Genomic DNA, 22,285 nt, shown 5'->3' with positions numbered 1-22,285 from the left:
ACTGTCACAATAAACTTTTTTCTATTAAACTGTCAAAACCTCCCAATAAACTTTTCTGGAACTCTGGTGTCTACGAACCAGATGACTGCTCAATGAAGTCAGACCCTGCTAAATTTCAGGAGGACAGCTGGGCTATTTCTGCTCAGCCACTACTAGCAGCTCACACGTAGCCATGGGGAAGGCAACCTGCGTTTCTGATGTGGCTTGCTGGTGTCAGAAGGGATGATACAGACCTTTTCTCAAGGAATCCTGCTTATGCATTTGGATCTTTCTAGTGTCTCCCTGAAGGGCTTGCCTTTGTTTCACCCCCTTGAACTCTCTCAGGGCTGGCGCAGCCTCCAGGCTCGTGCTGTTGAAGGCATTTTTTTTTTTTTTCGAGATGGAGTCTCACTCTGTCACCCAGGCTGGAGTGCAATGGCACGATCTCAGCTCACTGCAACCTCCGCCTCCCAGGCTCAAGCAATTCTCCTGCTTCAGCCTCCCAAGTAGCTGGGATTACAGGCACCCACCACCACACCCAGCTAATTTTTGTATTTTTATTAGAGACCAGGTTTCACCATGTTGGCCAGGCTGGTCTCGAACTCCTGACCTCAAGCAATTCGCCCGCCTTGGCCTCCTAAAGTGCTGGGAGAACAGGTGTGAGCCACCGCGCCTGGCCTGAAGGCATTTAAAGGCAGGTACTACCTGAAGTTGCGGGGACAGGGACAACAACAGATGGGCAAAGAACTGACAGAAAAGCCTAGGAAGGAAGAGGCTGGGAAAAGAGCTACATGAAGGTCTAACGGCTTTGGAAAGCTCCTGTTCATACTTGGAAATCCAGAAGGCCATGCACACAGCTGGGGCTAGACAGGGGCTCAGAAACACCTGAGGAGGCCCTCAGCTTTCACCTCTGGTTCATCCTTAGGCTCCATGGGAGCGAGAAGTAAAGGCTGAGGAAGAGCCGTGAACAGCCTGGCGGGCACTGAAGGACTTGCCCCAGTACAGAGGCAACCTGGAAAGGATGGAAGACACTCTTTATCCTTTTTTTCTTTTCTTTGAGATGGAGTCTCGCTCTGTTGCCCAGGCTGGAGTGCAATGGCGCAATCTCAGCTCACTGCAACCTCCGCCTCCTGGGTTCAAGCGATTCTCCTGCCTCAGTCTTCCCAGTAGCTGGGATTACAGGCAGGTGCCACCATGCCCAGTTAATTTTTGTATTTTTAGTAGAGACAGGGTTTCACCATATTGGCAAGGCTGGTCTTAAACTCCTGACCTCAAGTGATCCACCCGCCTCCACTTCCCAAAGTCCTAGCATTACAGGCGTGAGCCACCGCGCCCGGCCTCTTTATCCTTTTTGCCACTAGACATTTAAAGAAATCTCTTTCAAATCACAAACTAACCACTAACCTAAAAGAACAGAAACAAGCACCCCTGACAGAATATAGTCTTTATTTCAAAAGGTCAGGAAAGTAACTAAACAAAGGAGAAACGACAATCCACAACAAACAGCAACAATGAACCCTGCAGAGGGCGGAGGATCTGATTTTCAAAGTAACCACATTATCATCTTCAAATTGTGCAGGTTTCAACAAAAAATTACAAGGCATGCAAAGAAACAAGAAAGTGTGGCCCATTCACCGGAAATAAAGAAATTAACAGGCCGGGTGCAGTGGCTCACACCTATAATCTCACCACCTCGGGAGGCCAAGGTGGGATGACTGCTTGAGGCCAGTCGGAGCAATGTAGCAAGACCCTGTCTCTAAAACAATAACAATACAACCAGCCAGGCATGGCGGCACATGCTTGTAGTTCTAGCCACTCAGAAGACTAAGGTGGGAGACTCACTTAAGCCTGGACGATTAAGGCTGCAGTGTGCCAGGGTTGTGCCACTGCACTACAGCCTGGGTGACAGAGGGAGATTTTGTCTCAAAAAATAAAAAATAGGCCGGGCGCAGTGGCTCACATCTGTAATTCCAGCACTTTGGGAAGCCAAGGCAGGAGGATCACGAAGTCAGGAGATCGAGACCATCCTGGCTAACATGGCGAAACCATGTCTCTACTAAAAATACAAAAAAATTAGCCAGGCGTGGTGGGACGCACCTATAGTCCCAGCTACTCAGGAGGCTGAGGCAGGAGAATCGCTTGAACCCAGGAGGCACAGGTTGCAGTGAGCCAAGATCAAGCCATTGCACTCCAGCCTGGGCTATACAGTGAGACTCCATCTAAAACACAAATGAAAATTTAAAAAAAAATTTTTTTAAATAAAGAAATTAATAGAAACTGTTCCTGAGGAAGCCTAGACATTTGAATGACTAGACAAAAACTTTCAATCAATTACCTTAAATACACTAAAAAAAGAGGCTGGGCGCAGTGGCTCACATCTGTAATCCCAGCATTTTGGGAGGCTGAGGCGGGCAGATCACCTGAGGTTAGTAGTTTGAGACCAGCCTGGCCAACGTGGTGAAACCCAGTTTCTACTAAAAATACCAAAAATTAGGTGGGTATGGCGGCACATGCCTATAATCCCAGCTACTTGGGAGGCTGAGGCAGGCGAATCACTTGAACCCAGGAGGTGGAGGTTGTAGTGAGCTGAGATTGTGCCATTGCCCACCAGCCTGGGTGACAAGAGTGAAACCCCGTTTCAAAAAAAAAAAAATTAATAACTAAATAAAAAGAAATTTAAAAATAAAGGAAACCATGAATAATGAACTAAAGGAAAACAAAAGAACCATGTCTAACCAAATAGAGAATATTAGTAAAGTGATAATTATTATAAAAAGAAACCAAATAGAAATTTTGGAGCTAAAAAGTACAATAACTATAGTGAAAATTTCACCAGAAGTTTCAACAGCAGATTTGAGAAGGAAGAAGAAAGAAACAGTGAACTTGAGAACAGGTCAGCTGAATTTATCCAAAATGAGGAGTAGAAAGAAAAAAAGAACAAAGAAAAATGACTAGAGCCCAAGGGACCTGTGCTACACCATGAAGCACATCAATGTATGCATGATGGAAGTTCCATAAGCGGCGAACAGACAGAAAGAAACAAAACTAATATTTCAAGATGCAAAGAATAGTAGCTGAAACTTTGCAAATTTAATGAAAGGCATGAATTTACACATCCAAGAAGTCCAACAAACTCCAAGTAGCTTATAAATTCAGGGATCCACACTGATACATTATAATCAAACTGCTGAAACCCAAAGACAGAGAATCTCCTAAAACAGCAAGAGAGAAGTGACTAGTCAATATACAAATGTTCCTCAATAAGATTAACAGCCAATTTCTCATCAGAAACTATTGGACCAGAAGGCAGTGAGATGACATTTTTTTTTTTTTTTTTGAGATGGAGTCTTGCACTGTCGCCCAGGCTAGAGTACACTGGTGTGATCTCAGCTCACTGCAAGCTCCACCTCCCGGGTTCACGCCATTCTCCTGCCTCAGCTTCCCGAGTAGCTGGGACTACAGGCACCTGCCACCACACCCGGCTAATTTTTTGTATTTTTAGTAGAGATGGGGTTTCACCGTGTTAGCCAGGGTGGTCTTGATCTCCTGACCTCGTGATCTGCCCACCTTGGTCTCCCAAAGTGCTGGGATTATAGGCGTGAGCCACTGCGCCTGGCCAAGATGGCATTTTTAAAGTCTTGAAAGAAGGCTAGGTACTCACACCTCTAATCTCAGAAAGAAGGCCAGATTACTCACACCTGTAATCTCAGTACCTTGGGAGGCCGAGGAGGGATGACTGCTTGAGCTCAGGAGTTCAAGACCAGCCTGGGCAACAGTAAGACCTTCTCTCTATTAAAAAAAAAAAATTGGGGGCTGGGCATGGTGGTTCACGCCTGTAATCCCAGCACTTTGGGAGGCCAAGGCGGGCAGATCACCTGAGGTCAGGAATTCGAGACCAGTTTGACCAACACAGTAAGACTAAAATACAAAAATTAGCCAGGTGTGGTGGTGCGTGCCTGTAATCCCAGCTACTGGGAAGGCTGAGGTGGGAGGATCACTTGAACCCGGGAGGCAGAGGTTGCAGTGAGTCCAGATTGTGTACCACTGTTCTCCAGGCTGGGTGACAGAGCAAGATCCTTTCTCAAAAAAAAAAAAAAAAAAAAAAAAAAAAAAAAGAAATAAAAATTTTTTTTGGAAAATTTACAAATATGCAGAAATACTGCATATTGGTTTTTTTTTTTTTTTTTTGAGGCAGAGTCTCGCTCTTGTCACTTTGTCACCCAGGCTGGAGTGCAGTGGCACAATCTCGGCTCACTGCAACCTCCACCTCCCGGGTTGAAGTGATTTTCCTGCCTCAGCCTCCTGAGTAGCTGGGATTAGAGGCGCATGCCACCATGCCCAGCTAATTTTTGTACTTTTAGTAGAGACAGGGTTTCATTATGTTGGCCAGGCTGGTCTCGAACTCCTGACCTCAGGTGATCTGCCTGACCTGGCCTCCCAAAGTGCTGGGATTACAGGTGTGAGCCACTGTGCCTGGCCTCTGCAAAAACTTATAAAAGAAATTAATTAGGTGCAGTGGTGTACACCTGTAGTCCCAGCTACTTGGGAGGCTGAGGCAGGAGGACTGATTGAGTCCAGGAGTTCAAGGCTACAGTGAGCTATGATCACATTACTGCTCTCCAAACGGCAACAGAGTGAGACTGTGTCTCAAACAACAAAACAACAACAAAAACCAAAAAACAACAAAAAACAATCTTATGGAATGCAGTGAAAGCAGTGTTTAGAGGGAAATCTGTAGCTGTAAATGCTTACATTCAAAAAGAAACACCTTGGCTGGGAAACATCTACTCAGGAGGCTGAGGCAGGAGAATCGCCTGGGAGGCAGAGGCTGCAGTGAGCTGAGATCATGCCACTGCACTCCAGTCTGGGTGACAGAGGGAGACTCCATCTCAACAGCAACAAAAAAAAAAAAAGAAAAAGAAAAGGAAAAAGAGACATCTCAAATCAATAACTTAACTGTATACCTTGAAGAATTAGGGGAAAAAAAGAGCAAATTAAACCCAAACCAGCAGAAAAAAGGAAACAAAGGTTAAAATGGAAATAAATGAAACAGAATGGGAAAACAATAGAGATCAGCAACAAAAAAGATCAACAAAACTGACAAACCTTTAGTGAAACTAACCAAGAAGAAAAGACAGGCCATGCGTGGTGGCTCATGCCTATAATCCTAGCACTTTGGGAGGCCAAGGCCGGTGGATAACCTGAGGTCAGGAGTTCAAGACCAGCCTGGCCAACATGGTGAAACACCGTTCCTACTAAAAATACAAAAATTAGCCAGGTGTACTGGCTTGCGCCTGTAGTCTGAGATACTGGGGAGGCTGAGGTGGGAGAATCACTTGAATCCAGGAGGTAGAAGTTGCAGTGAGCCAAGATGGCACCACTGCACTCCAGCCTGGGCGACAGAGCGAGACCAAACTGACTCAAGAAGAAACAGAAAATCTGAATAGACCTATAACAAATAAAGAATCAGTAGTCAAAAAACTTCCAATGAAAGAAAAGTTCAGAAACTTTCACTATAGTTATTATACTTTTTAGCTTCCAAAAAGAAAAGTCAATTTCAATAAAGAAATTGAATCAATAGTCAATAAACTTCCAATAAAAGAAAAGTCCATCTCTCTTTCTCTCTCTATATATGATCCTATGTATCACTTCACTGTCGAATTCTATCAAACATTTTAAGAAGAATTAACACCAATCCCTTTTTACCTCTTTCCATAATATAACTCATTCTATGAGACCAATATTATGCTGGCATCAAAGCTATACAAAGACATGCCAAGAAAAGAAAACTACAGACCAATATCCGTTATTGCAAATATCCTCAACAAAACAGCAGCAAATCAAATCCAGCAATGTTATTACATGATAAGACCTTAAACTTTTAACTGTTAAAAAGATAAGGCTCGGTGCGGTGGCTCATGCCTGTAATCCCAGCACTTTGGGAGGCCAAGGTGGGCGAATCACGAGGTCAGGAGTGCAAGACCAGCCTGTCCAACATGGCGAAACACCATCTCAACTAAAAATACAAAAAATTAGCTGGGCGTAGTGGCGGGCACCTGTAGTCCCAGCTACTCAGGAGGCTGAGGCAGGAGAATCACTCGAACCCGGGAGGTGGAAATTGCAGTGAGCCGAGATTGCACCACTGACTCCAGCCCGAGCGACAGAGTGAGACACTGTCTCAAAAAAAAAAAAAAAAAAAAAAAGCAAAAAGATAGGGCCAGGTGGCTCATGCCTATAATCCCAGTGCTTTGGGAGGCTGAGGCAGGAGGATCACTTTAGCCCAGGTGTTCGAGACCAGCTTGGGCAACAGAGTGAAATCTCATCTCTACAAAAATAATAATAATAAAGAGATAATATGCCATGACTATGGGTGATTTACCTGAGGAATTCAAGGATGGTTCAACATACGAAAATCAATATACCACATTAACAAAATGAAAGGAAAAGAACCACACATGATCATCTAAAGCAAAAAAGCATTTGAAAAATCCAACACAGCTGGGTGCAGTACAGTGACTCACCCCTGTAATCTCAGCACTTTGGGAGGCTGGGGCAGGATTGCTTGAGCCCTGGAGTTTAAGACCAGCCTGGGCAGCAAAGCAGGACCCTACCTCTACAGAAAAATTAAAAAATTAGCTGGGCATGGTGGCTCATGCCTGTAGTCTCACCTACTCAGGAGGATGAGGTAGGAGGATCCCCTGAGCCCAGGAATTCGAGGTTGCAGTGAGCCATGATCATGCCACTGCCCTCCAGCCTGCGTGACAGAACAAGACCCTATCTTTAAAAAAAAATCAACACCCTTTCATGATAAAAAACACTCAACACACTATGAATATAAGAGAATTTCCTCAACTCGATAAAGGAAATCTACAGAAAACCTACAAGTAACATCATACTCAACAGTGAAAGACTAAAACTTTTCCACCTAAGATCAGGAACAAGATAAAAATGTTTGCTCTAGCCACTTTTTTTTTTATTTTTTATTTTTTTTTAAGGCAGGGTCTTGCTCTGTCATCCAGGCTGGGGTGGAGTGGCACGATCTTGGCTCACTGCAACCTCCACCCCCCCAGGTTCAAGCAATTCTCATGTCTCACCCTCTCAAGTAGCTGGGACTACAGGTGCACATCACCTTGCCCAGCTAATTTTTGTATTTTTAGTAGAGATGGGGTTTCGCCGTGTTGGCCAGGCTGGTCTCAAACTGCTGATCTCAAGTGATCTGCCCACCTCCACTTCCCAAAGTGCTGGAAGCCACCACCCCTGGCCCGCTCTAGTCACTTTTATTCAACATTGTACTTGAAGTTCTAGCTAAGGCAATTAAGCAAGAAAAGGAAATAAATGCCATGCAAACTAGAAACAAAGACTACAATTATCTCTATTCACATACAGCATGATTGTATATATCGAAAATCCTAAATAATGCCTAAAAAATCCTATTAGACTAATAAACCAATTCAGCAATCAATACAGGATTAATATAAAAAAACCCACTGTATTTATTTTTTTTTGAGGCAAAGTCTCACTCTTGTTCCCCAAGCTGGAGTGCAATGGCGCGATCTCAGCTCACTGCAACCTCTGCCTCCTGGGTTCAAGCGATTCTCTTGCCTCAGCCTCCTGAGTGGCTGGGATTACAGGCGCCTGCCACCGTGCCAGCCTAATTTTTGTATTTTTAGTAGAGGCGGGGTTTCACCATGTTGGCCAGGCTGGTCTCGAACTCCTGACCTCAGGTGATCCACCCACCTCGGCCTCCCAAAGTGCTGGGATTACAGGCATGAGCCACCGCTCCTGGCTTGTATTTCTATATACTGGCAACGAACAGCCTGAAAATGTAACTAAGGAAAACAACTCCAGCCGGGCACAGTGGCTCACATCTGTAATCCCAGCACTTTGGGAGGCCGAGGCAGGTGGATCACCTGAGGTCAAGAGTTCGAGACCATCCTGGCTACATGGTGAAATCCCGTCTCTACTAAAAATACAAAAATTAGCTGGGCGTGGTGGCGGGCGCCTGTAGTCTCAGTGACTCAGGAGGCTGAGGCAGGAGAATGGCATGAACCCGGGAGGTGGAGCTTGCAGTGAGCCAAGATTGTGCCACTGCACTCCAGCCTGGGCAACAGAGCAAGACTCCATCTCAAAAAAAAAAAAAAAAAAAATTAGCTGGGTGTGGTGGCGGGCACCTGTGATCCCAGCTACTTGGGAAGCTGAGCAGAAGAATTGCTTGAACCCGGGAGGCAGAGGTTGCAGTGAGCTGAGATTGTGCCATTGCACTCCAGCCTGGGTGACAGAGCAAGACTCTGTCTCAAAAAAAAAAAAAAGGAAAAGAAAAACAATTCCTTAGAGAAGCATCAAAAATAATACTTATTTAACCAAGAATGTGCAAGACTTATACAGTACAAAACACTGTTGAAAGAAATTAAAGACCTAAATAAATAGATCCTTCATTCATGAATTGGAAGATTTAATATTGTTTTTTTTCTTTTGTTATTGTTGTTGTTTAAGATGGAGTCTCCCTCTGTTGCCCAGGCTTGAGTGCAGTGGCATGATGTCAGCTCACCGCAACCTCCTCCTCCCAGGTTCAAGCAATTCTCCTGCCTCACCCTCTCGTGTAGCTGGGATTACAGGTGTGCACCACCTCCTAATTTGTTTTTTATTTTTAGTAGAGACGGGGTTTCACCATGTTGGCCAGGCTGGTCTTGAACTCCTGACCTCAAGTGATATGCCTGCCTCAGCTTCCCAAAGTACTGGGATTACAGGCATCAGCCACCACGCCCAGCCAGAAGGCTTAATATTGTAAAGATGACAATGTGCCCCAAACAGATCTACACATTCTATGCAATCCATATCAAAATTCAAACTGTCTTTTATACAGAATTGGACAAGCCAATTCTAAAATTCATATGAAATTGCAAAGGATCCAGAAACAAAACAAACTTGAAAAAGAGGAGCAAATGGTGAATAACTACCACTTCCTGAGTTTAAAACTTATTACAAAGCTATAATAATCAAAACAGTGTGGTACTGGCACATATACACCAATGGAACAGGAGAGAGAGCTCAGAAATAAACCCTTACATATATGGCCAATTGATTTTGGATAAGAGTGCCAAGACCATTCAGTGGAGAAAAAGCAGTCTTTTCAACAAATGGTGCTGGGAAAACTGGAAATCCACATACAAAAGGATGAAGTGGACCCTCACCTAATAACATATACAAAAATTAACTCAAAATGGATCAAAGACCTAAATTAACAGCTAAAACTACAGAACTCTTAGAAGAAAACATAGGTGAAAATCCTCATAACTATGGATGAGGTGATGGTTTCTTAAATCTGATGACAAAAACATAGGCAATAAAGAAACAATAAATTGCACTGCATCAAAATTTAAAATGTTTGTGCATCAAAGAACACTATATCAAGTGAAAAGACAACCCAAACAATGGGAGCAAATATCTGCAAACTATGTACTTCATAAGGGATGAATATCCAGAATATACAAAGAAATCCTGGGCCGGGTGTGGTGGCTCATGCCTGTAATCCCAGCACTTTGGGAAACCAAGGTGGGATCACCTGAGGTCAGGAGTTCAAGACCAGCCTGGCCAACATGGTGAAACCCCGCCTCTACTAAAAATATAAAAATTAGCTGGGCACTATGTGGTGGCAGGCGCCTGTAATCCCAGCTACTCGGGAGGCTGAGGCAGGAGAATCCCTTGAACCCAGGAGGTGGAGGTCGTGCCATTGCACTCCAGCCTGGGCAACAACAGTGAAACTCCATCTTAAAAAAAAAAAAAAAGTCCAACGCAAATCCAAGAGAACTTATCAGTCCTGAATGGTGGCAAGGTGGGCGTCTGTAAGATGCCCCAGAAGCCTTCAGATCAGGCCTGATGCTGACACGGCAAGCAGCACCGGGTGGAGCAGGGGACGGAACGAGGGCTGGGGGCAACCGGAGCCCTCTGATCCTCGAAGCCCTGGGCCACTCAGTTCTTCTACTCCTGTTTCCTCCTCTGTCAAATGGTGTGACTGCAGGGCCTACCTACATGGCTGTTGCACAGATGAATGAAAGTGTATGAAACTCTTGGAGCAGTGCCTGGCCCAGAGGAAGCACCACAGGGATGTGTCAGATCTCTCATCAAGGGGATCAGGAATTCGAGACCTGGGCAACATGGTGAAATCCCGTCTCTACAAAAAATACAAAAAATTAGCTGGGCATGGCAGGGCACGCCTGTAGTATCAGCTATTAGGGAGGCTGACGTGGGAGGATGGCTTGGGCCAGGGAGGCAGAGATTGCAGTGAGCCAAGATTGTGCCACTGCACTCCAGCCTGGGTGACAGAGCAGCAAGACACTGTTTCAAAAAAAAAAAAAAAAAAAGGAAGACATTCAAATTCAAAGAACTGGAACTAGAACTAGGGATGGTTACGCAGTCAGCCTGAACTATTGGCTAAAAAAGAAAACTACCTACTAGAAGGCTTGGTAAACATTTCTTCTAAGACGAAAGTAAAAAGGAGGAAAAATAAAGCTATGCGCTTAGGGAAATAGAGACATCACAGTAATAACTGTGGATATTTGAATACGGAAGAGGTATTACCATTAAATGTGTTACCTATTATGACATGGAAGTTACTCTTTTTTGTCCTCCCATCGGACTTGAACTTCCAAGAAGTTACTTTTTAAGTAATTTCCTAATCAGTTAGATTAGAGATGCAACTATGAAGTATTCATAGTTGGAAAAACCCAGTAACTTCTGGAATTTGCTTTAAAATGGCCCAGGAAAGAAAGAAGTAGGGCAGGGAGAACAGACAAAATGAGACTGGCAAAATGTTAATAAATGAGGACATTGGATGATGGACCATGGGCGGTGATTATGCTAAGCTCTCTAATTTGGGGTATGTTTGAAAATCTCCATAAAAGTAAAATTTAAAAGTTGAACTTTAGAGAATAAAACTAACAACAGGGCCAGGCGCAGTGGCTCACACCTGTGATCCCAGCACTTTGGGAGGCCACAGCAGGTGGATCACTTGAGCTCAGGAGTGTGAAACCAGTCTGGGCAACATGACAAAACCCCACCTCTACTAAAAATACAAAAATTAGCTGGGCTTGATGGTTCACGCCTGTTATCCCAGCACTTTGGGAGGCCGAGGCGGGCGGACCACGAGGTCAGGAGTTTAAGACCAGCCTGGCCAAGATGGTGAATCTCCAACTCTACTAAAAATACAAAAAATTAGCCGGGCGTGGTGGCAGGCGCCTGTAATTCCAGCTACTCTGGATGCTGAGGCAGAGAATTACTTCAACCCGGGAGACGGAGGTTGCGGTAAGCTGAGATTGCACCACTACACTCCAGCCTGGGTGAGGAGAATGAAACTCTGTCTCCAAAAAAAAAAAAAAGGCCAGGCGCGGTGGCTGACGCTTGTAATCCCAGCACTTTGGGAGGCCGAGGTGGGTGGATCACGAGGTCACGAGATTGAGACCATCCTGGCTAACATGGTGAAACCTCGTCTCTACTAAAAAATACAAAAAAATTAGCCAGGCATGCTGGTGGGCGCCTGTAATCCCAGCTACTCAGGAGGCTGAGGCAGGAGAATTGCTTGAACCCGGAAGGCAGAGCTTGCAGTGAGCCGAGATCGTGCCACTGCATCCAGCCTGGGCAACAGAGCAAGACTCCGTCTCAAAAAAAGAAAAAAACTATAGTAATATAAAAATTAGCTGGGTGTGGTAGCGTGAGTCTGTAGCCCAGCTCCTAGGGGGGCTGAGGCAGGAGGATCAGTTGAGCCCAGGAGGTCCAGGCTGCAGTGAGCCAGGACTATGCCACTGTACTCCAGCCTGGTTGACAAAGTAAGACTCTGTCTCAAAAAAAATTAAAACCACCACCAAAAAAAAACTGACGATAGGTTGGAGACCTATTCTCTTCCACATAAGCCTTGCACTGTTGCTTAGGCTGCAGTACAATGACTCCATCTCCACTCACTGCAAACTCGGCCTCCTGGGTTCAACCAATTCTCTCCTGCCTCAGCCTCCTGAGTAACTAGGACCACAGGTGCACGCCACCACAACTGGTTCATTTTTGTGTTTTTAAGGAGATGGGGTTTCACCATGTTGACCAGCGTGGTCTTGAACTCCTGACCTCAGGTGATCTGCCCGCCTCGGCTTCCCAAAGTGTTGGGATTACAGGCGTGAGCCACCGCACCCGGCCTCCTTCCATGTTTCTTGATTCACCCCAGAAGAAAGACGTAGACGCCTGAACACAGACACTGCGGTCAAAGCACGCCTGCCCCAGGAAGCTGAGACAAAACTGCAAAGCAAAGGGAGGGCCGATCCTGACCCGAACCTGTGTGCGTGCCCTTTACGCCCCTAAGGTTGGCATCTGACAACAAAAGGCTTTACCTGCAGTTCTCCTTAAAGCGGCACTTTCCCTCCAGGAAGAACGGGCACGGCTTCAGAGACTTGTGAGTGGGGTACAGGTAAAGCACACGGACACCCGCCGAGCCATCCTCCGCCTCTTCCGTTCCCACCACCATGGCGTTGTGATACTCCAGAGTGCCCCAGGAGCTGTAGTAGGGCGCGCTCACCTTTGTCCCACTCAGCTCTTCCTCGTCCTCTCCCTCTTCCTCCTGCTGCCCACCTGCCGCAGATTCTGGCCCCGCCTCTGCTTTAAGAACGGTCTCTGATCCGGACCCAGGGGACGCTGCTGGTGCCTCCACCGCTTCAGTGATGGCCTCCCGGAAAGCCTGGTACTCAGCATCTTCCTGGCGGCCCGGGCGCTCTTCGTCCAGCGCGGCCAGCAACCTGCTTTTCCTGACAGACACCAAGCTGGCCTCGGTGAGCTCGATGAGCTCCTTCAGGTCCCCCTGCAGCTGGCGCAGGTCCGCCTGCTCAGACGAATCCAGGCCGGCGCCCAGGGCCAGCTCCACCTGCTGCAACTGCGCACGGTAGGTCTGCAAGGCCGACTCCAGGCTCTCCTCGTCCATGCTGAGAGAGGGAGGCGCTGGACCAGGGCTGCGAGAAGAGAAGCCAGGTGAGCCCCGCGTCTCGGGACCGACCCCACAGGCTGAGGGCGGGCACGGGAACGGGCACGGGCACGTCCCCTTTCCCTCGGGGAGACACCGGCTCAGAGGCACAGCTCCCAGCGCAGAGGTCGCAGCCCGGGTACCCCCGCTCAGGCTCCGCGCTTCCCTTCCGAGCCGCCGTGGGCTCGCCGCTAGCAGGGTCCCGCGCCACTCCGGAGCCCCCTCCCCGCGGGGCGCCCCGCCGCCCGGCCCTCCGCCGCGCCCGCCGCCTTCCAGGCCGGCCGCGCCCCCCCGCCCGGCGTCTCTTCCGTCTGGCCAGGGCGGCGTCCCCGCAAACCGCGGCCCCCTGGTCCCCGGCCGGGCACCTCCTCCGCGCGGTTTCCCAGCCGCAACCGCAGCTCTAGCGGTTTCCTCACCGGCTAGAGCGGCCCGGCGCCCCCTTTTCGCCCCAGCAGCCGACTGGCACTTCCTCCCGAGCGCCGCCGCTTCCGGAAGTGCTTGGTGCGCGGGGGCAGCCGGGAAGCGGGGCGCGGAGGCCGCCGGGACGCGGTTCGGCTCATTCTCTGAGGCCGGTCCGCGTCCCGTCAGGCGCCGCGCGGGGTTAGCGCGGGGTCAGCGGAGGTCAGCGGGGGTCAGCAGCAGCGGCTCCGAGGGCGCGGCGGACGCAGGTAGGCCGCAGGCTGTGGGGTGGGGCGCGAGGCCCGAGGGGCGGCCCAGGACTCGAGGTGGGACGCGGGTGTGACAGGAGCCAGCTTTAGCTGCTTGTCGGCGAGCCTCAAACCTGGCGGCCGCGGCATGGGGCGGACGTAGCCGGGGGCCGCGACCCGGGTTCTTCCTTCGCAGTCGTTCCCTGCCTACCGCGCGCCGCCTCCGGGTGCACTCCAGGAGCAGCCGGGCCGCTGCCCACCCGCCCTGTAGTCCGCTCCCCCCAGGCCGTCCCCGTTTTAAGAAATGGGGTGATGGGGCGTCCCTACCCGGCGCCCGCAGGGGCTCCTGGGGAGCGCGCCGGCGGCTCGCTGCTCCCGGGTGGGGCGCGGGGCTGACGCTCGAGGGTGCTGTGGTAACTGCAGGTAAAGCCCAGGCGGGGCTGCAGCGAGTGTGTTCCCCGTTCCGCGCGCGTGAAGCGTGGGAGCGAAACCTCGGGGGAGGGCGGGAGCGCAGCTGAGCTCACTGTGAACACTGGCTGGGTAGTCCCGCGAGCAGGGGAGGGACCGGAACCGATGTGTATTCGGAAAGGTCGCAGTCATTGCTGTGAGCAGAAGGACAGAGTGGCGGCTGACCTGGGAGAAGTTACAGAGGGATGGATGGGGTGGAAGAGGGACGAGGAGTCGGAAATGGCCCCCAGGCTCTCGTCCTGAGCGGTCAGCTGGACGTGGGGCGCCACTGACCACCGTGGAGAAGCCCGGGGAGGGGAGGTGCGTTCTGGCTGCACACTGACATATGTTGGGGTGCCCAGGGCAGGATGTACACGCTGCTGTCGGGCTTGTACAAGTACATGTTTCAGAAGGACGAGTACTGCATCCTGATCCTGGGCCTGGACAATGCTGGGAAGACGGTGAGTGCCCACTCCCTTGCGCGCACCTTTCCCGCGGCCTGGTGGCGCCCCCTTCGGTTTTGTGCTGTCAGCTGCATGTTCACTACCCAGACAGAACCCAAATTTCACCTGAGACGGCAGGATAGTCACCACCAGCTTCCTGAAGAGCAGAGTGTTGCTCTGTTTCTGTTTTTGTCTTTTAAAGAACAGACCTGAGTAAGGATATTTGGGAAGCCAGTGTAGCCCCTACTTGATGTGTTTGCCTCTCCCTCTCTCCTCAGACCTTCCTGGAGCAGTCGAAAACCCGATTTAACAAGAACTACAAGGGGATGAGTCTATCCAAAATCACCACCACCGTGGGTCTAAACAGTAAGGGGTCTAAATAGCAGGGCTGTGGGTTTGGGGCCTTGAGGATGCCGTGATGTTCACAGTCCAGCTGGCCCGTGGCCACAGCCCTGTCGGGCCCCTCTCAAGTCTCATTTGAGTGGCACCAGCATGGTTTGCCCCATCCCCTGGGAGAGCTGGGACTGGGTGTGTCGAGGACCAAGGTCACGAGCCTTGCCTGTTTCCTCCTCTCCCCAGTCGGCACTGTGGATGTGGGAAAGGCTCGGCTCATGTTCTGGGACTTAGGAGGGCAGGAAGAGCTGCAGTCTTTGTGGGACAAGGTAAGACTCCCTGGCCAGGACCACCCCCACCCCAGCCCTCCAGTGCCATTTCTTTCCAGAGTGCACCCTTTGGGCCCTTCCTCAGCAGCTTTCCTTACCCACTCTGTCCCTGCGGTTTTCCCTCTGGTCCTGTCCCAGGTTCCCGAGTGGCTCCGTTTTGTCCCAGCCGAACCCTTAGCTAAAGTTGCCCCACAAGTGGTGGTAGGGGAGTTTCCCACTTGGGAGTTCACTGCGATGGGGCCAGTGGAGATTCCAGGGAAAGAATCACTAAATGCCAAGGCGATCAGATCAGAGCATGTGTTAGGGGAACCTGTTGACAGAGTGCGGCATCCTCAGGTTAGAGCACGTATTAGGGGAACCTGTTGACAGAGTGCGGCATCCTCAGGTGACCAGCGAGAGAAGAGCGTGTTCACTGGTCATGCCTGAAGCCGGGGGGAACTGGGTTCAGGGCTGGGGCTAGTTTCTTTCAATGTTTTGAAACCTGAACATTATGTTAACAACCTAAACATCTTAGAAGTGTCTGGGAATGTTCAAACCCTGGCTTGGGTTTGAGCCTAAGGGCAACCTCGCTGGCCAGGTCAGAGAGGTCAGGGCAGTCTGTTTCTTAGTCAGGACAAGACAAAGTGTGGGGACCCGGGGACCCTGCACTCCTCCAAAGTGAGTGCCTCCTTTCGGCTCAGAGACCTTGCTGCTAACCACCACAGGACACAGAAATGGCAAAGACCAGATGTGGGGATGGCAGGACGGCTGCCTCTCCCCTGATGAGGTTCCCTCAGTTCTAGCTTAACATTTGTTCTTCCGTGATCACCAGAAGACTCCTCAGGGTCTCACAGCGGCAGTCTCCTATTTTGACACAGGTTTTGGGCATTTCTGAGATCCCAGTGTGGTGCCCCTTCCCCACACCCCCCAGGCTGCAGTTTATCTCTTTCTCAGCCTGGGCCAGGCACTGAGTCCAGCACTGAGCAGGGCAGAGCCTGTGGCTTCCTGGGACTCCCTGCCCTAGGCTGGCACAGCGGGTGTGGGGTGGCCCCAGTGCCTTGACTGCCCTGATGCTTGCCAGCTGCCATCTCTAGAGCTGAGTGCCCAGGTCCTGATCTCCTTTTTGATCCCAGTTCCCCTTTCCTAGGCCCCCCCAAAGTGTCCCGTCCTGCTGTGACTTCTAGCCAAGAAGGCATTTCTCCCATGGCCAAGTGATCTCTGATAGATCCTGTAGGACCACTGAAGTCAGACAGGACAAGCTGAGTCAGGGCCTGTGTGTCCAGTGCCCGGCATGCTTGGGGAGTGACACAGACGATGATGATCTTGTCACAGGCTGGTGTCTCAGGCACAGATGCTGAGACAGGTTGAGGTACAGGATGTACATTGGGGGTCAGCACCAGGAAGGCAGCGAGGACAGGAGAGGAGAGGTCGACTCAGGCTGCAGGATCCGCAGAGCTGTGGTTGGCCCAGCAGGGAGCTCTGGAGGAGAACTGGCTATGCTGTGCCACGTGGGGCCAGGCTGGCCAGGACTTCACACCATCGCCTGGTGGGTCCCCACTGTGGGCTGCCCTGGGCAGGTGTGACCTGGCAGCATGGCTCTTTGCAGCCAAAGTGGATCCCACAGAAACCAAAATGAGGCCATCCGCTGGTGCAGTGTTCTCCAACATGAAGCAAGAATACAGTGGGGCCAGAGATGCCTGCACTGGCCGCAGCTGCGGCCCTGCATGGACCCACACTTCCACGTTGGAGAGGGGCTCCTCCAAGGTCCTGAGGGCCTCTCTTAAGGCGAAACTGGAAGAGGGAGACTTAAGGGGGCCACTATAGCCCATCCTTGCTGCTGGTCTTGGGGCTGCATTCTTCCTGGAGTGCCCCCCCAGTTCACTACCACTTCTGCTGGGGTGTGACTTCCTGGCAGTCTGAGTCCTTCTCCAGACACCATCTTGGTGGGGCCAGTGGCTCCCTGGGTCCCCAGCTGTGGGATGGCAGCCCCATCTCCTGCCCACCAGGGTCTCCTAGACATGAGGTGCAAGTAATGCCCATGAGGCAGCTGTGGCTCATCATTCAGCGTGTCTGCTGAGTATGTGGCTGCTCTAGTGTCAGCATGTCTGCTGAGTATGTGCTGCTCTAGTGGCCGGGACTCCTGACCCTGCTGAGCTCAGAGCTGGGAGGATCAGCAGCAGAGACCCCCCTAGGTCACTGGGAGGGACCGGAAGGGAGGCCCCAGCTCCCACCCTGGTTCCTGTATCCCGCATCCTTGTGCAGAGGCCCCCACAGAAAGGGCTGTCGTTGCGAACTGACCTCATCCTGGGGCTGGACCCTGGGTTGGTGTCCACATGTGTGGCGTGTGCCAGGACCTCAGCTCCTGGGTTCTTTGCTGTAACACTAGTCTCTCAGGCTGGCCAGAACTTTGCAGCTGGGGAGCTCTCATTGCTGCTGGGGAGAAAAACTCAGACCCACAGTCCCTCTGACTGCTCCGCTGGGGCCAGCTGGCCAGCCAGGAGCCACGCTTGGACACCTCCCTCTTCCCCTTCCTTGTGAGGTACCCCACAATGACCATTGCTGTGACGCCTCCACTGGGGCGTGGGGCTCTGGGTCCTGCCTGCACTCAGCCCTGAGGTGCCGTTCCCATCCACTATGGCCCTGCTGGGCTGTGCACCTTGTGCCTGGTAGGTGTGATGGGTGGCTCTGGCCACGTGGTCCCATGGTCCAGGACCCGGTTGCACATGAACCTTCTGCCACCCTGCTCAGAAGCCCCAGGGGCCACGTGGAGATTCTCTCACTGGGCTTGCTGCAGCCTCCACAGAGCCGTCCCTCCCACCACAGAGGTCTCCACCTTAGGGTCCGCCTGCTCCCTTGTGTCAGCAGCAGACAGCCTGCACACTGCAGGGTTCCTTGTGGGGCTGGCGGCCTCTGTGTGGGACCTGTCTGCAGGCCAGAGAAGTTCCTCGGGGTGGGGGGCCTCGCTGCCTGCAGAATCCTGGAGGGCGCCTGGTCTTGGGCCTCCTTCTCTCCACTGTGGGAAGTTCCTGGGGGTGGGGGGGGGCCTCGCCACCTGCAGAACCCTGGAGGGTGCCTGGCCTTGGGCCTCCTCCTCTCCACTGTGGGAAGTTCCTGGGGGTGGGGGGGCCTGGCCTTGGGCCTCCTCCTCTCCACTGTGGGAAGTTCCTGGGGGTGGGGGGGCCTGGCCTTGGGCCTCCTCCTCTCCACTGTGGGAAGTGCAGGTGCACAAGCTTGTCTGGCACTGGGATGGGGTTGCTGGTACTCCCTGCTCGGACACCCTAAGGATTTCGGAGAGTTGGGCTGTGCCTCCTGGCTTCTCACGCTCTCGGGTGTGTGTGTCTTAACACACTGACCACCAGCTTGCCCTACCTGGTCAGCATTCAGTTCTAGGTCTCTGGGCACTCATGCCTGGACAGGAGAGCTGGCACAGCCTGGAGGCAAAGTGGCAAATGTGAGCCGTTGTCTGCTCCACGTGGACGCGGAGTTTGCTGTGTTTTTTTCTGATTGAGATAGAGGTGCACTCATCTGGTCCAGGGCTCAGCACTTGTACCTGAGGCCGCAGGGGCTGTGCCCTGTCTTGCCCAGCAGTGTCGCCAGCGAGCCCAGGACTGACCAGCCCAGCCTGCAGAGGTCTGAGCTCAGTGACTCTGGCCGTGTCCTGGCAGGGAGGGCTCACTTAGTAGATGGCGCCGGTCAGTCTCGTCATCCGCACGGCCACACTCCCTCCCTGCACGAGGTGCTGGCACAGAGCCCACAGGTGCACTCCCTCAATGGGCCAGGCTGTGGTCTGGGTTCCTCCAGCCCCCAAACCCTATCTTTTTTTTGAGACAGGGTCTCTCATTCTCACCCAGGCTGGAGTGCAGTGGCGTGATCAGAGCTCACTACAGCCTCAAACTCCCAGGCTCAAGCCATCCTCCCACCTCAGCCTCCCGAGTAGCTAGGACTACAGGCGCACGTTACCATAAGCTTTTGTAGAGACGGAGTCTCACTATGTTGCCCAGGTTGGCCGTGAACTCCTGGGCTCAGGTGATCCTCCTGCTTCTGCCTCCCAAAGTGTTGGGATAATAAGTGTGAGCCACCACACCTGGCCCAATCCGTCTTTCACCTTTTTCTCTGGCCACCATCAGGCCAAAGGTTGCAGGCAGGTTCTCAGGAGCAGCGTCTGGGGACACCTCCACCAGATCTCCCTGCAACCCCGGAATGCATCCCAGAAAGGTCTTGTGGTCGGGGGCTGCCCTCTTGCCCCTTCCTCATGTGAGCCCCTCACCGTGACCATGACACAGGCCTGGCCCTGCTGGCCCTTGGCAGGGTGGGGTCTGAGCCCCAACTCCTGGTGCTTCCTCCCAGTATTATGCGGAGTGTCACGGCGTCATCTACGTCATTGACTCCACCGACGAGGAGAGGCTGGCCGAGTCCAAGCAGGCGTTCGGTGAGTGCGGCCTGGCTGCTCTGGGAGGGATGGATGGTGAGTGGGGGCAGGTCCAGCTTGGGCAGCTGTGTGCCTGGGGCAGGCTCAGTGTCTGGTCAGAAGCGCTCCTGCCTAGTGGGTGACGGGGTCGGGGGGGGGGCAGAGGGAGCGGCTGTCACAGCGTCCACACCTGTGGGCCCCTGGGCAGTCAGAGGCAGGATGCTGGGTGTGAGGCACTGCCTCTCCTGCCCTCCCCAGAGAAGGTGGTGACCAGCGAGGCGCTCTGCGGTGTCCCCGTCTTGGTGCTGGCCAACAAGCAGGATGTGGAGGTGAGCCCCACGCCTGCCTCCCGCAGCAGCTTCCCGAGTCCCCAGCCTCCCCCACAGCAAGGGGAGCAGGTGTGCACCCAGACACCCCAGGCCCAGTGACCGCCCAGGGAGTACAGAGCCATTCTCAAGGCCTGCCCTGCCCCCAGCAGCTTCCCAAGCCTGGTTCCTCTCCAGACCTTCTGCTGCCAGCCCTGGAGGTTCTCCCACCTTGGGGCAGGCACCCAGAGGCCTCTTCCTGCCATGCAGGGCACCTCTCCCCCGAAGGGCGGCCGTGTCTCAGGAGTGTGTGGCCAAGCTGTGGGGAGACCCAGGTGAACCTCAGAGCTCAAAGAAGTGATGCTGGGGCCCTGGTGGGAGTCAGCTCTGACCCTCACTTGTTCCTGCTACCCTTGGAGGTGGCATCTGTGCCAGCCCCACCCCCAGGGCAGCCCCTCAAGACCCCTCTGAGGTGCCACTGCCCCTAGTAGCACTGGCCACACTGAGTTCTAGCTGTCCTCTTGGAGTGGCTTTGCACAGAAGCAGCCCAGCGTCCAGAGGGCCAGGGTGAATCTTCACTTCCCGCCTTCTCTGGGGGTGGCTCTGTTGCCCCCAGCCTGTAGGGCTGGCCTCCCCTACAATCTCAGCCGACAAGAGGGACACCTGGTATGCGGCAGGGGTCTCCCCTCGGAGGAAAAGGGGAGGGGAGGGCTGCTCTTTGAAGACTGGGCAGGTGGTTGTGAGCAGAAGCCACCATGACTGCAGACTGCCCCCATCACTGATGCAGGGCTCCCACCCCTCCATCATCCCCGGCTGTGTGGACCCCCGGGACCTGCCTCCGCCACTGCCCAGGAGGCCTCAGTCCTCAGCGCCCCACCTCGGGGCTCAGGGTGTCCCCCAGGGAGGGGATGGGGGATGGACTCCTTGGAGCCGTGTGGATGTCTAAAGTTTGTCTCAGGCACTACCAGCCGCGTTCAGCCTTGGGCTGAGCACAGGGTCCTCACCGCTGTGGCCTCTGTGGAGACACTGGGACCCTGCTGGAGCTCTGTTTTCCTGGGGTGAAGGGCGTACGCCCTTCTGAGAGTCCCAGGCCCACAGGCAGGACAGGGCCAGATGTGGGGGCTGCTCCTCACGGCCTTACCTCCCCCAGACGTGCCTCTCAATCCCTGACATCAAGACGGCCTTCAGCGACTGCACCAGCAAGATCGGCAGGCGGGACTGCCTGACCCAGGCCTGCTCGGCCCTCACAGGGTGAGTGGGGCTGCACCTGCGGGGGCTTTGGGGACCAAGACCCCCCGCCTCACACCCCCTGTCTTCACAGCAAAGGGGTGCGCGAGGGCATCGAGTGGATGGTGAAGTGTGTCGTGCGGAATGTGCACCGGCCGCCGCGGCAGAGGGACATCACGTAGGCGCAGCCGCGCTGCTGTTGGGACGGCTGGTCCCCTGGTGCTGGAGGAGTGGCCTCCTGTTGGCTCCCATGCTGCTGATCTGGGGGGTGGGTTTGCTTTGCTTTGGGGGTTTTCTATTTTCTTTGTTTTCTCGAAGACAAACTTTCCTCTGTCTGGAAAAGCGTAGGCATCCGGAGGCTTTGGAGGGGAGTCTGGCAGCCCGGCTGGCCCAGGCCCTGCAGCGGCAGCCTTTCCACAGCGCGCAGCGGCGGCCTTTCGAGGCCCTTTCTGGGGGGTCTGAGGGAGGCCTGGTTGGGAATTGGGGCTCCAGTGCTCAGGCTGGCTTGGGCTGCATGGGGACAGCCCTGTGGGACCCTCGGGAGACCCTGTGGCTGTCTGTCCGCCCCATCGAGGAGGAGGCCTGTCAGCGCTGGGGAGACCCCGTGGCTGTCTCCGCCCTATCAAGGAGGAGGCCTGTCAGCCATGGCTGCCATCTGGCTTCTGCCCTGTGACCCCGTGACCCTGGAAGTGGTCTGGGGTTGATCTTGCCTTGAGGAAGACCCAGGCCATGTCCCCAAAGGCCAGCGGGGGCCCTGGATTGTGATGCAGCCTTGGGACAGGGCTGAGGAGGCCTGTGGGGGAAGACATATACCCCACGCCTGGGCCTGGCTTCACCTCATTTTAATCCTCCAGGAGGGAGCTGACTGATGCAAAAAGCTGAGGGGGCCTGCTGGGAGTGGCTGTTTTTATGCCCCAGCCCTGCAAGTTGGGGAGTGTTTGTGGGGGTCCAGAGCCCTCTCCCAGCCAGGAGAGAACCTCCTGGAGGGGTTCTCTGTGGGGCCCTGTGTCAGTGCTCTGCTGGGCCTGCATCCCCTGCTGGGGAGTAAGGCTGGTCCTGGGGTCCTCCCTGCACAGCCCCCACTAGGCCTGCAGAGGGCTCTGTTCTTCCTCAGTCTGGCTGTGGGCGGGAGCCGCCTGCCCAGTGCCACCCAGGGTGAGTGCAAAATAAAGACGGCCAGTGTGGCTCTGTCCA

At 53.1% G+C, this 22,285-nt stretch overlaps 2 protein-coding genes across 10 annotated transcripts in view; one reads left to right on the top strand and one right to left on the bottom strand.

The window, feature by feature from the left end:
- The window catches only part of ZGPAT (zinc finger CCCH-type and G-patch domain containing), a 26,841-nt gene extending 12,679 nt beyond the window's left edge, over nucleotides 1–14,162 (bottom strand). The window contains exons 1-2 of one of the 6 annotated variants that reach the window (XM_063659094.1): nucleotides 13,948–14,162; nucleotides 12,351–12,962 (exon numbers count right to left, since the gene is read on the bottom strand). In XM_063659094.1, coding sequence (XP_063515164.1) covers nucleotides 12,351–12,934 — 584 coding nt within the window. In that variant the 5' untranslated portion in view covers nucleotides 12,935–12,962; nucleotides 13,948–14,162. Of the gene's footprint in view, nucleotides 1–12,350; nucleotides 12,963–13,338; nucleotides 13,564–13,947 lie in introns of those variants that run through there. The other 5 variants (XM_063659092.1, XM_063659093.1, XM_054466590.2 and 2 more) reach the window with 5 other exon arrangements.
- Nucleotides 13,470–22,285, top strand: ARFRP1 (ADP ribosylation factor related protein 1). Of its 4 annotated transcripts, none has more exons than XM_063659096.1 (8): nucleotides 13,470–13,641; nucleotides 14,430–14,528; nucleotides 14,789–14,876; nucleotides 15,090–15,172; nucleotides 19,499–19,580; nucleotides 19,818–19,888; nucleotides 21,015–21,115; nucleotides 21,186–22,285. In XM_063659096.1, exons 2-8 carry the CDS (start codon nucleotides 14,436–14,438, stop codon nucleotides 21,271–21,273), a joined length of 606 nt encoding a protein of 201 aa, XP_063515166.1. In that variant the 5' UTR covers nucleotides 13,470–13,641; nucleotides 14,430–14,435; the 3' UTR covers nucleotides 21,274–22,285. The 4 variants fall into 4 exon arrangements, with proteins under 4 accessions (XP_063515166.1, XP_054322571.1, XP_054322573.1 ...); XM_054466596.2 differs by having other exon boundaries at nucleotides 13,510–13,641; nucleotides 14,435–14,528; XM_054466598.2 differs by having other exon boundaries at nucleotides 13,638–14,043; nucleotides 14,435–14,528.

Source organism: Pongo pygmaeus, chromosome 21, assembly GCF_028885625.2.
Source record: "Pongo pygmaeus isolate AG05252 chromosome 21, NHGRI_mPonPyg2-v2.0_pri, whole genome shotgun sequence".
NCBI lineage: Eukaryota > Metazoa > Chordata > Mammalia > Primates > Hominidae > Pongo > Pongo pygmaeus.
The sequence above is the reverse complement of the archived record's forward strand: the minus strand, read 5'-3'. Positions and strand labels throughout refer to the sequence as shown.